The 13,335-nt window shown below is 48.4% G+C and overlaps 1 protein-coding gene across 5 annotated transcripts in view; it reads left to right on the forward strand.

Moving 5' to 3' along the window:
* Positions 1-720: 720 nt before the first annotated feature.
* Positions 721-13,335, forward strand: part of LOC114003655 (CREB binding protein) — a 95,057-nt gene continuing 82,442 nt past the window's right edge. For 4 of the 5 annotated variants that reach the window (XM_039389552.1, XM_027750864.2, XM_039389550.1 and 1 more), the window contains exon 1: positions 721-1,220. In XM_039389552.1, the coding sequence (XP_039245486.1) occupies positions 1,136-1,220 (85 nt within the window). In that variant the 5' untranslated portion in view covers positions 721-1,135. The remainder of the gene's footprint in view (positions 1,221-13,335) is intronic. The other variant, XM_027750862.2, reaches the window with a different exon arrangement.

Below are 13,335 nucleotides of genomic sequence, written 5' to 3' on the forward strand. Positions count from 1 at the left end.
AGACCGAGGCGGGACCCCTCGGACGGGTTGGGGGGGCCACCGCCGCGCACAACGAGGGCGCGGTCTGGGGGGCGGGATCGCCACCGGAGACCCTTTACCCCCCCATACCTCCCCTTCCATCCCCGATCCCCTCAGCGGAGCAACTGAGGACGACGCCGGGCGCTTCCGCCGCCGCGCGCGCGCCTTTCCGGCGGGGGGGGGCGGTGAGGGAAGGGACGAGGGGGGGGGAAGGCGGGGCCGCGCCCGCGAGCGCGCTGACGCAGCGCGCAGGCCCCGCCCCCGCCCCGCCCCCGAGGGCTCTGGAAAAGAGAAGAGAAAAAAAAACTTTTTTTTTTAATTGAGGAATCAACAGCCGCCATCTTGTCGCGGAGCCGGAGCGCGGCGCGGGCGGAGCGGGCCGGGCCGGGCCGGGCCGGGGGCAGCGGGGCCGCCCCACCGCCGCACGGGGCAGCCGCGCCGAGCGCCGCCGACGCGCACAGCGGTGGTGGGGGGGGGCGGCTCGAGCCGAGCAAGGGGCGCAGCCGCCCGGAGCCAACCGCCCGCCGCCGCCGCGACCGGGGGGAGCCGCCGCCGCCGCCGCCGCCGCCGCGCCGCGCTCATTGTTTTGGGGCGGTTTTTTTCGTGGGGGTGTCGGCGCGGTTTTTTCCGCTTTCTGACGATTTTTTCTCCTTTTTTTTTTTTTTTTTTTTTTAATTTTTGCCGCCCCCCCCCTTCTCTTCTCGCCCCCCCCTCCTCCCTCCTCCCTCCCCTACCTCGGCCGCGGGCGGGCGGCGGGCGGGGGCCGGGGCGAAGCCGCCGCCGCGGAGGGGAGGGGACGGGGCGAGGCGAGGGGAGCGTGTGGGGGGGCGGAATGCGCCCCGAGTGACGGCCTGAGCCGCCATCCGGGCACCGCGGCGGGGGGAGCGCCCGGGAGGAGCGCGGCCGGCAGGGAGGGGGCGCTGGGCCCTTCGCTCCCCGCCCCGAGCCCTCCTCCCTGCGGCCTGCGGCGGCCCGGCATGGGGGAGCGGGGGCGGCCGGCCGGGCACTGAGCGGCGCTGTTGGGTTCCCGAGCGGCGGAGGAGCGGGGACAGCGAGCTCGGCCCCCCCCCCGGGGCACCCCCCGACAACGATCACCGGCTCCGCCGCCTCGGCCACCATGGCGGAGAACTTACTCGACGGGCCGCCCAACCCCAAGCGAGCCAAGCTCAACTCGCCGGGCTTCTCCGCCAGCGATAGCACAGGTAAGGCCGCGGGGGTGGCTCGGGCGGGGCTCCACGGCGGTTCCCCCCCCACACACACACACTCCCGACCGCCCCGCCGGAGGGGGGGGCTGGGGGGCCCGCCCGCCCTGCCGCGGTTCCCGGCGGGGGTGGGTTGGGCCTCCTGCAGTCGAAGTTACCGGGCGGGACCCGTACGCCAAGTACCGTCCCGGCTATAAATAGCGGTTGGAAAAGGCGTTTTTTTGAGTCGGGTTTCCCCTTCTTTTCCTCCGTCGTCCTCGTTTTTAGCTCCCTAGTTCGGATGATGGGGGTGTGCAGGTGAGTGGGGTGCGGGTAGGGAAGGAGAAGGGCTGACCATCCTGCTTATTGTAGAATCGTGGAATGGGGTTTGGGTTGGAAGGGACCTTAAAGCTCATCTCGTTCCAACCCCCTGTCATGGGCAGGGACACCTTCCACTGTCCCAGGTTGCTCCAAGCCTCGTCCAGCCTGGCCTTGGACACTTCCAGGGATGGGGCAGCCACAGCTCTGGGCAACCTGTGCCAGGGCCTCCCCACCCTCCCAGGGAAGAATTTCTTTCTGATATCTAATCTAAATCTAAGCTGAAGGTGGCTTCATGGAAGGGTGGTCAGGGTTTTTATGTACTCCTGAAAACCCACTGCTAGCAGCCCTATACAGGCTCTTCCACTGTGCCCCTACATGCAACACATGTAGCAATAAAAACGGAATAAAACCTCCCTAACAGCTTCTTAATCATGGAATGGTTTGAGTTGGAAAGGACCTTAAAGACCATCTAATTCCACGCCCCAGCTAATACTTTGCTCTTTTTTTTTTCCTTGCCTCCCCACCTGTGACTCAGGTTTAAAGCGCTTGGCTCAAACGGTCCCGAGCGTTTTTCCTTTAAAACCCAAACGATTTGCAGATAATAATTGAAGTTGTGGGGTTGGTTGTGTGACGAAATGCCCGGCAGCCTGGCAGTCGGGCTGTGTGTAGTCTCTCTGGCGTGCCTTGTACTTCGGTTGTGATGGGTTTGTAGATAATAAGGTGCATCAAAATGTTTCATTTCCAGCAGCGCCTGCCTGTTGTAAATACACACGTGTGTGCACAAGAGCATGTGTGTGTGGACCGACATCTCCCGGTGTTCCCACTGTTTCAATCACTGAAACAGTGGTTTCTGAGGAACACGAAGTGTGTTGGACTTGCATTTCTGCTTTCAGAGATTAATGAATCTTGTGAAAGGGACAGTGATAAGTTAATCATGCTATGCCTGCTGTGTTTCCATAGACTGAAAAAATTATTACTATAATTGAGCTGATAAATTCTGTGGTTTTTTTCAGCTTGCTCAATCTGCGTTTGGCAATAGTTGTTAGGTGTCCTTTAGGGGTTTTTATAGTATCCTTTTCTTTTCAGCCTACAAATAAATGAAACAAGCGAGAAAGAAACAGTATCGAGAGTAAGACTTGTAAGGGAATATCTAGGTGAGGTCTTGTGATTGAACCACGTTAATCCCTTTCGTGGAAGCAGTGGAATATACGGAGGCTGATACACAAGTTGCTGTGAAACGCTACACAGTAACTCAGGTTAAATACAGTTTTTCTTTAAGTCTTCAGCTAGACATCTTAGGCTCTCCTGGTAGCCAGTGAAAGATGTTTGAAGAGGTGCCTTGGATTTATTTTTTTTCTTTCTTTTTTGAAGTTCACTTGGTCTGTTCTGGAATGCTTCAGTCTTAATTACGTCCTGTTCAGCAAGTTCTCGTGCGTCTCGGTGAGCTCTGTGCAGTGCTGGATGTGTGAACTCCAGCATCTGCAGAAAGTTCTGCAGGGCTGAGGGGGCCTCTGGGCACTGGGATGGCAAACCCCAAGCTGTATTTTGGACAAGTGTGTCCGTGGAGTTCTGTTGTCACCCTCGTGTTCCACAGGCAAAAATCTCTCTCTGCGGACAGTGTGGGTCATGTTTGTTCACTCAGAGATTTTTTTTTTTATTTTTTTAGGAAAAGCACTTCTAGGTTTGTTGCCAGCACTTAGTGCTGCTTGTTGAAGCATCCCTGGTGGTTTCTGTGCGTTGTAGCAGGTGATACACATAGTTTGAATAGTGACTGCTGTCAAAAACCTGCCCTGGACCTAAACCAGGCTGGCTCCCTGATGCCGAGGCTTAAATGAAAAAGTTCTGCCGCAGCCTGGAAAGGGGCTTTTGTGACTGGAGGAGCCTGGGGAGGTGGGTTTGAGCCTCGTTGCCTGGATGAGCAGCGAGCTGTGTGTGGGTGAACAGCACTGTAATTGCAGTGGTCACCCCGTGCCGTTGGGTGCTGCGGCTGCCGCGGCGGGGACGTGCTTTCAGTGCTTTCACAGCCACCGCGGCGGGCCCGGCTGGGCCGTTCTGCTGCTGAGCAGTTCAGCTCCCAGCCTGCAAATGCCCGTACCCGAGGGTCTGGTGGCAGCCCCGAACGCTCGGCAGAAAGCAACTGCTCATCCTTGTTTATATTTCTCTCGATGCTTTGATGCGGTGATGTTAAGCAACTCCTTTTGTCAGGGTAAGTTTTAGCTGCCTTTAATCTTTCTGATAAAAATAGCTCCTCAGCTTACCAGGGCGAAGTTTGTGCTGTTGAAATTGGTCTGCTTACGTTCTGAAAATACAACCTTTCCTGTTAAACCCAAGCAGCTGAATCTAATGTCTGATCTGGAGAAGGGAGCAGAGATGAAAGGGTAACAGAAATGGGTGCTGTGACCATCTTTAAATTTCATGATAGTCCCATTTTGCAGTTGCCCCGCTGCTCTTTGTATGAATAAGAAAGGTTAAGACTGGTGGCTGTGCTGTATTGAACAAGCTGACTCCTGTGCTAAAATGTCCGTGGGAAAGATTTTTCCTTGTCTAGCCAAGTAGGAGTAGTGCTTTTGTCTAATTACTGCTTTATTAGATACACAGTCGTTTTCATACCTAAACATTTCTCTTCTCTGTGGCTGTCGTGGGACATTCTCATCCAGTATGGGGCAGAATAAACAAGGGACTCTTACAAAAAGTAGAAATACAGTAACTTTGCTTATGGCAGTGTGTTATTTTAACGTTGAGTGTCGTGATTATTTGGTACGTTGCTGGCATTGGTCCTCCAGCAGAATATACAGAGAGCCCACGTTGTTGAGCTGGTCTAGGGCTGAATGCTGCACACCACACGTTGGGAAAAATACAACCGTGTGGAGCAGCAGCAAAACTGGAGGTGTTCAGTGCCCCTGGACCATGGTCCCTTCTACAGGTGGCTCGGTGGGGTCTGGGTTGCACTGAAGTCCTGCCTGTGCATCCGTTCCGTTCCCTGCAGCTTGTGCTGCTGTGGAGCTGCGCCAGTTCCAGAAACGACACCGCGTAATCTGGGCCAGGGCAGAGGGTGTCCCTGACGGCGTCAGGACTTAACGAATTCCTAAAGTAGGTGAAGTTGGGAAGAAGGTGAGATGAGCGGCTTCGGAAACCCCTTAGAGCTGGATTTTCACCTCAGAATTTCTTGGGGGGGGGGTGGTGTTGATTTTTTTTTTTCTCAGCTGAAGCAGCAGAGCTGCGGCTGCAGAGTCCGCGGGCCGACACCCCCGGGAACTCCCGTTCTCCTCACAGCCCTCGTGCTGGCATCCAGGACCCGGATTTGGTGCCGGGGGAAGGCTGGCCCTGCCGCACGTGCCTTCCTACGTGCCGTGATAAGCAGATCTCTGGCTGACTCCCAGCCAGCTACAGAACTTCGCAGAAGGGAGTTCGTGTCGATGCGCAGCCTGATTCGATCCTGCTCCCCTGCCAAAAACCAGAGAGGTGTATTGCAGTCGATTTAGGTTTTAGTTCTAAAAGAGGTGGACAAAACCAAAGTAGCTTAAGGAGAGCCAGCAAGGTTTTCTGAGCTTGTGTTCTTAGCTGAGACTTCAGGTGGAGTGACGTCTCGGTGATCTAAAACCAGATTTTGTTTGGGCACGTGGAAGCATTAGTATGGATGTTTTAAAGGGTTCATTCCTGCGTGGCTGAGAAGCTCCATGGAAGCCTGTGTAATCGGTCTGCTCTCGTTCTGAAGGATATGTGCAAAACTTGAGTGTGATTTGTGTGCTGTGGCAGTAAGAACTGCAGTTACACACGTGCTTCCTCCATCTCTCCCTGGAACAAGGAAAAGGGTAATTCCATTAAATGACCAGACTTGGATTTATAAGTAGACAATCTGGGGAAGAATTGCATCTTCTGAAAAGCTGTAGGTGAAGGAGTGTGTGCAGTTGTAATTATTCCACCGGAAAGTCCTCTATTTTGTGGAACTTGCACCATAAGTATCTGGGGTGGGAGGTGGGATATTTCATGGCTATATTGTTTCTTTTGGGATATTTCATGGCTATATTGTTTCATAAGACCTAGCATTTAGGTGTAACAATGTGGGTGGTGGATGGGAAAGGAGGATGCCAAGCGAGAATGTTTACTTTGAGCTGTGAGCTTGATACAAGCTGATTATTTTCTTTTCCACCCCAAGTGACTGACCCTCATAACTTGATGCCAGCAGTTGTGATCTGGAACAGGAGATTTGTAAGATTAGAAATGGACTCATTTAGAGAGTCTAGTGCAGCTAATTCTTACCAATTCCTAGAGAATTGCTGATAGCAGGATATTGTGTACTTTCTTAGTGCTTGGAGACTTTTATAGATTTTTTTCCAGGGAGTTTGATACTCACATCTGTGTGTGGGGGATGAAAAGTTGAGCAGGTGATCTGCCACTCTGATCATGTGTGACAGTCCACAATCTTTTTTTTTTGGAAGTCATATTTTGAGTGATAATTGCACATGTACTGGGGAGTTTATCAAACTGATTCCTTCCCTCTTATGACTTAAAATGAACTCAGTAAATGCTGTCTTGTGCAGTGGTGTAGAGCTCCTGGAGAAGCCCTGCCAGCAGCAGGCAGGAATAGAGGCTGTGCTTGGGGGGTCAGTCTTTGCTGTACTCCACAGATCCCTTGGTAGCTTGTGAATGATTCCCAGTTTTCTGCTGCGGATGATTCACTTTCTGTTCTGGCTGGACGTTCCTTGGCATCATGATCCAGTGCCATTAATTATTTCTACAGCAACGTGCAGTGTTTTGTTATTATACCTGCAGCTTCACGTTAAAAAAAAATCCCCATGTTCTTAGTGTTTACCTTTATTAGATATTTTACTCTCTGTTGTTACCTGCTAATAGAAAAGAACATGAACAAAACCCCTCACTCTATTAGCAAAATACTGCAAGTGAATGTGAAATCAGGGTGGAGGGGGTAGTTGAAAAACACAATTTGAAAAATTCTAGTGTTTGTTCTTATACAGGGGAAAAGCATGTGGGTTAGCTTAGAAATCTGACACTTCCACCCTAATTTGGTTTACACTTTAAAGAATTTTTGCTTTGTAAATCTTCCTTTTAACATATGTTACGTTTTCCATCTGTCTTCTCAGATGTCTGAGATACAGAGAGAACCTAAATCGTTTATTTAGAAACTCTTTTAATAGAGATGCCTCAAGAAATACTGTTAGGTATTGTGCACAATCAAAGTGTGAATGAAAAGAAAACTGAAACTTCTATTAGCCCTGATAATTATAGCTCAAAATCTAAACCCCTTAACATATACTCTTCAAAAGCTTCACTTCATTTTTCCTTTCCTCCTTCCTTGTTCACCACCACTGAGAAATAAGGATCTTATTTGTGACATGGATAAATACGGTATCCTTGGTTTGCAAAACCTTCATTTATATATCTGTAGGTCTGTAAAATAATCTCCTTCCCTGCCGATCACATTTAATGCTGCGGGAGCTGCCTGGGGAAGACAATGCTGTCCAGAGGAGTTGTTCTCCCTGGGTGATCCCCCTCCCAGTCCCACAGGCAGACACATCCCTGCTGCAGTTGGATGTGGCTGAGCCAGGCATTGGAGCTGGATCCTTTTGGTTGCAGAGTGAGAAGTAAAATGGAATATTAGATTCCAACCCCTGTCCTTGTGTGTGTCACCCAAAGAGCTGCTCCTGCTCTGCCCAGCTTTGCCACCACGGGTACTTGGGTGGCTGATTTAGTGGGTGTTGGTGATGACATCACTTCTGTGTAGTATCATCTCACAGAGAAGAGAACTGGGGAAATTACCAAGAGGCTTGAATTCAGTAAGTGTTGAGTGTAAGTCTGGTTTGGAGGAGCTGTGAAGTTTTTTTTTCCGAAGGTTCATAAACTCCCTTAAGGAAAGTCTTAATGAGAATGATTCAAAACAGCCTCATCTCACTGAAATCAGTGCTTTAAAGTAAAATAGATATGTGAGGGAATTGGGGCTTTTTGGATTGTCAGTTAAGGTTGGAAGGTTTTTTAGACAGAAATACGCAAAAATCATTAGTTTTAAGCACACATCTGCTGTTGCTTCCTTATGTGTATTTGGTTTGTTTTGGTTTGTATGTTCTTGCACAGCCTAATTTGAGTTGCCAAGCAAAAGACACTTCACTTAAGTTTGGTATCAGAAGTAGGGAGGAAAAAGTGGCATTAAAAAGAACAGAAACACAGTTTTTGCAGCTGTTGTATGTCATAAAGGAGACCTCAAACTTACCTGTTTCCTAGTAGTCTTGCTTAGCCTTTTTGTTTGTTTGTTTTAATAATCTTATTTCAAGTACATATTTATCTGGTTTAGTTTTCACAGAATAAGCCTGTTCTGTGGTTCTGGTGGAGAAGGTGCATTAAGGTGGGAACTTTAGGAGGAAGACTCATGTAGCTGAAGGGAATATTGGGAGCTGCCTGAGCCAGAACTGAGCTTGAGTTCTCATCACCGTCAGTCACTGTGGGGAGGATGGGGACTGAACACTTCCAAGTCTGAACCACCTTTGTTGACAATATATTTACTAAGAAGTCTGTGGCCAGGGAATGTCACAGTTAAAGTTTGTTTGTCAGGATAATTCATGTCCTTGCACGTTATCTGCTGGTTCCTTTTCCAGCTGGGCAGGGAGGGTGGCACAGCGAGGGGAGCAGTGGTTCTGTCAGCTCAAGGCATTTGTGTGCAGACACTGGTTTGGTGCAGACCCTGCATTTCACGCTGCCTGAAGCAAGTGCCAGCTGTTAATTACCAGATTCTCAGATGAGTCCTCTTTAAAGGGTCATCCCCAACTTAAAGGTTCTGTCAGCTATAAAATTAGGGCAACAGACCAGATGTGTGTGTTTGTGATAGGATGAGAAGGCAATCCCGCTGCTGTTAACGTGCTCCAAGAACCTTAAAATATTTAATCTTCTTCAGGATGATCTTGTGAATGGGAAGCTGATGTTCCCAGTGTGGTGTCTCCCAGTCCATAGGCAGAGTGTTTGCCTCCTTTTCCTTCTGTCCAGGTTTCTCTTCCTACGGCACAGAAATGTCCTGGAGCGTTTTGGTCAGTGACACCTGCACTGTTACACCGTGTCTGTGGTGTGGATGCTGCTGGGTGGCATCTAAAGTTACAAGAGCAAACGCAGCAACAGTGTCAAAATAGTGAAGGCACCTCGGGAAGGGAGGAAGCAAAGTTTTGGAGAGGCTCTGTAGGACCAGAGAAGGGTAAAGTCAATCCACTGTTTGCCATCCGATGATTTCAAGAACAGATGAGAGTGAATGCTCTTGTTGGGCTGCTTCTGCTACATGTTTTGGGGGTTATTTTGGTTTTATCCCCCTCTGGTCTTGAGAGGCTGGCTTCTTATCTGAATATTTTCCCTATTTTTTTCTTTATATAAGCTTCAGTGCCAGGTGCATTTAATGTGCCCTTATATACTACTTTGTAATTGATAGGGAAACATTCAAGCAATCCAATTTTTATGGAAGGGTAGATCTGAAAACAGGGATAATTCCTGAAAGAAGCCAGTATCTTAGGTTTTTCTAGGCTTTTAACACAGACTGTATTTTCATTACGAGCACAGCAAAAGAGAGATGGTGGAGACAATTTGGATGAGTACAGCAGAGGTTATGACATTGTGACACACAGTGTGCAAGTGGAAAGAGGCTGGGAACTAAACCTGGTGTAACCAAGGAAGGATCTCTGTTTATAACATTTTCAGGGAGGTGAGAAAGAAGCCAGGGGCAGAACAGATGACCTTTCCTGTGTCAGGTGGTGCTTGTAATCACACACGTTAGTTGTGGTATAAAGGTTATAGATACCTGCATTTTCCCCATCCTGACTCATGTGTCTGGTGTTGGGGCTGGTGTCAGGACCATTTTTAAAATAAATCAATCATACTGGTAGTATTGCAGTAGGGATTAGAAGAGAAGGGATGCTTTTTCATTAGTTTTGAGATTTGTTTGCTCTGTCCAATGAGCTTCACTTTTGAAAAGTCACTTAGTTGCTGAAGTCTTACAAAAATAAACTGGGGGAGATTTTAGAAGTGTGAAGCTGCTTTAACTTCAGATTAACGAGATTCTAAGGTGATAGTGTCCCTTTGGCTTATTGGGATGCACAAAATGGATCTAATTTAATTGGTTTTAGGAACTTTGCTGCTTAGTTGCATGTCTGTACCCTGAATGGGATTCATCTTATGAAGGAGAGTCACACTTTGCCAGAAAACAAGTTGCAAAGGAAGTGTGGCTGAATGAATGCTTCCTTCACAATCCCCCCATCCCTAAAATCCCAGCCACAGGAAAGCAGAAGGCACGTGTTCCACCAATTTTCAAGAAGAGCTAGAAGGACAATACAGGCAACTGGAGACTGGTCAGCTCCTTCCATCACTGGGAAGGTCATGAAGGAGCTGGAGTGAGTTTAGTGAAGGACTAGCAAGGAGATTGGGGGCTGGAGCAAGTGTCTTCTGATAGGAGCCTGAGGGGCTGGGCTGCAGACAGACCTCCTGACATCCTTTCCAACCCCAGTGACTGGGTCTGTGAGCAAGAGAGTGCCGTGATAATGATTCCAATGAGTTTCCTAGAGGCAAGTACCAAGAATTCCAAAAGGTCAGGCTCGTTTCCACGTATCAACATATTTGAATTTTGACCAGTCCACTGACTTAGGAATGAGCAAACCAGACCATATTCCTTTCTCATCCCAAGTGCAAGTAGTTCAATCAATCAGGCAGGAAGAAATTAAGAAGTTAAATATTCAGATCTCTTATTATGCAAGCCATCAGTTGTTGGGACTCACCCAGATCCTTGCTGCTGGATCTCTCATTCCCCCTTACCACCCTCCACCCAGCTGGGTGTCCTTGACCCAGCCAGGTCCCTCATCACCATCATTTTCAACCAGGTTGTTAAACATTGTGTTCTGAAGAAGTGTTGCTGCTCTGCTGACAGTCAAGGTCAGAGGCATCACAATCTTTCTGTGTCTTGTTAGGTAGAGACACTAATGTAAAGTTTCCTTACTGGAAATTTTATATTTTCCATGAACTCGTTGTTTAATTGCTCTAAAACATTAAATGCTGTAATTTTCTTTTATGAAACAATAAATTACAGAATCCTCAGACCTCGAAAGGAGGTTGGAATGGAGGTGGTAATTGCTGACTGCACCAAACAGTGTGGCTATTGAGGGGAGCTACCTGACAGCGAATTTTAGGGAATGGCTGGAGCTCTGAACTGTTGAGGCTTTGTCTGCAGGGGTCTGGCGTGATTGAAAGAGGCCTTACAAAACAAAATTGGGCTCACTGAAATGTAACAGCTATGTTGGCATGAAAGAAAGGCACGGTGAAAATACTGCCTGTGTGCTGGACTGCAGTGTGACTCCAGTGCCTGCTTCGTGCTTGGGCAGTCAGGTTGTGACAGGAAAACTCCCAGTCACATTTCGAGCAGAGATTGTGCAGCAAAAAACGAAACTGAGTTTGGTAGTTCTCCTCCTGCTTGCTTTGTGAGATAACAAGTCGCGTAAGGAAACACCTTAGAATGTTTGTCACCTCTCCAGGGTCAGCTAAAGGGGAAAAAATTGTGACATCCAAACAATTTAATTGATTGAATATGTATATTAAGAAAGTCTCCCAATAACAGTCACAAGCAGTCATACAGATGAGAGTGTTCTGCCTTGAGGATGCCACACAGTTTGGGCTTCTTTTCTTCTCAAAAGACTTAGAAGGAAACAGAACATCTTTTTTTATTCTGGTTTCTAAAAGTGTTGTCCAGGAAGGCAGAAAACTGTGACATTTAAGCTCATAAAACTGAAATTAGGAGAGAAAGTGTTTCAAGTGTGGTTATCTTCCATGTGTGAAAATAGCTGCTCAAGGAAGGCAGGATGCTCAAATTGGAGAAGGAGCCTTTTGGAAAGAGTGGGGGGGTGGTAGTTGCCTAGTGCTTTTCCATGCCTTCCAGAAAACATGTCATCTCTGTTTTTTGGTGGGGATGCTTGGTTTTATATAACAGAGGTAATGAAAGGCGTGAGGTTTAGGATCAGAAGTGCTGTGTTAAGAGACAAGAGACTGTGAGGTGATTCTGCACAGCCTTAGTCAGCTCTGCTGCGTCCTGAGCACTGAATTAGAGGGATGTGCCTTATGAGTTCAGGGAATCTGTTCTCCTTTAAAACCCAGATCACTTTTCCCACTCTCTGTGCTCGGAGAGCAGCAGTTTGGAGGGATGGAGCAGCTCCAGAGCTCGGTGGTTGCAGTGGGACCCCTCAGCAGAGGTGTTTCCTGGGCACTGCTTCAGGTAACTGGATGGAAGGCAAAGACATCCCTCGATTTTTAGGCTCTTGGTAGCTGCCTTTGACTTTGAGAAATAGTTGAAGCATTGAGAATTGGATTAATTATGTTCTTCTTGTGAGGATGGAGGGACTGCACTTGCTTTTTGTTTTTCTGTCAGTAGAAATAGGCCGTGTTCTTATTATGGCAGATTTTTATATGTGTGTAAATATATTTATTCTTTTTATAACTGCCTAGACAATCTCTTATCTTTATGGATTTGTTGCAGACATGCTCAAGCAGATTTTTTGTTTTGTTGTATTTTATAACTGTTGTAAAATGTGCCTTGTGTTGGTGTTTTTAATGTACATGACTGATTAAATATAAAAGACGATGATTAATCATTGTGTGAACATTTGAATTCTCGGTGAATTTTTACACAACCACTGTGCTAAGTTGTTTACCTGCATTTTATTTTCCTGCTGGCAGAGCTGTACGTTTTCCATGCCTAACCTTAATGTACAGCCTCCTTACAGGAGCTTAGGAGCAGTAGGTTATTTCAGGTTTTAAGAGGCTGTATTCCCAAATGCTTTCTTCACTCTTTTTGTAAACTGCAAAAACATTTCCAGTCCTTGGCTCTGGCAAGACTGAGTCCAGCCAGCCAAGCAAAAAAAAAAAATAAAAAAAATAAAAAATTGAGTATTTATACTCCAGCATCCCATTTGGAAATACAGCTGGAAAATAATACCCTTTAAGCAACAGCAGCATCTTCCCCCTCTACATTTTGTCACCCCTCTGCCTCTGTCCCAGCACGCACACGCATCTCTTGTTGATGAAATACTAACAATTTTGGTGCAGAAGCTTGGAAAACCACCTTTTTGTGGGATTTAGGGAAGTTGTCTGCAGGAGTGCTGTAACTCCTGAACTTGGAGCGGGGCGGGATGAGCAGTTTAACAAAGGCAAAGCCTCAGCCGTGGCCCCGTGTCCCACCCTCGGTGACACACGGGCAGATGGCTGTGGTGGAGCTCCAGCTGCAGTGGCAGAGCCTCCGGGCACTCGAGGGTGGCAGAGCCTCCGGGCACTCGAGGGTGGCAGAGCCTCCCGGCACTCGAGGGTGGCAGAGCCTCCCGGCACTCGAGGGTGGCAGAGCCTCCCGGCACTCGAGGGTGGCAGAGCCTCCGGGCACTCGAGGGTGGCAGAGCCTCCCGGCACTCGAGGCTGTGCCACAGGGACCCGACACCCACCAAGGACTCACCTGTGGACAAAGAGGGCCGGGCCCCGAACAGCCAATGGGTTTTTCATCAGGAAGGGTGAGGGATGGTTAAAACCAGGGAAATCTTGGAAGAAGGAAAGTAGAAGCAAAACGTGTAGGGAGAGACAAACTGCAGCCCGGTCAGTGTGGAGTGGTGGTGTGGGAGAGAGGAGGGCTGAAGCAATCGCAGGCTGGAAGGGAGTTGAAGGTGCAGCAGGAATTTCTGTAGAAGGCAAGCTGAAAAAGTGAACTAAACACTTGAAAGGAAAGGCAGCAAGTAAGAGAAATTGAAAATACTTTAAAGAACCTTGCTAACAAAAATATTACCTCGTTACCTGCCAGCTTGGA

The sequence above is a fragment of the Pipra filicauda genome, unplaced genomic scaffold, assembly GCF_003945595.2.
Source record: "Pipra filicauda isolate LSUMZ 115617 unplaced genomic scaffold, ASM394559v2 scaffold73_size2923735_pilon, whole genome shotgun sequence".
In the NCBI taxonomy this organism is placed as follows: domain Eukaryota; kingdom Metazoa; phylum Chordata; class Aves; order Passeriformes; family Pipridae; genus Pipra; species Pipra filicauda.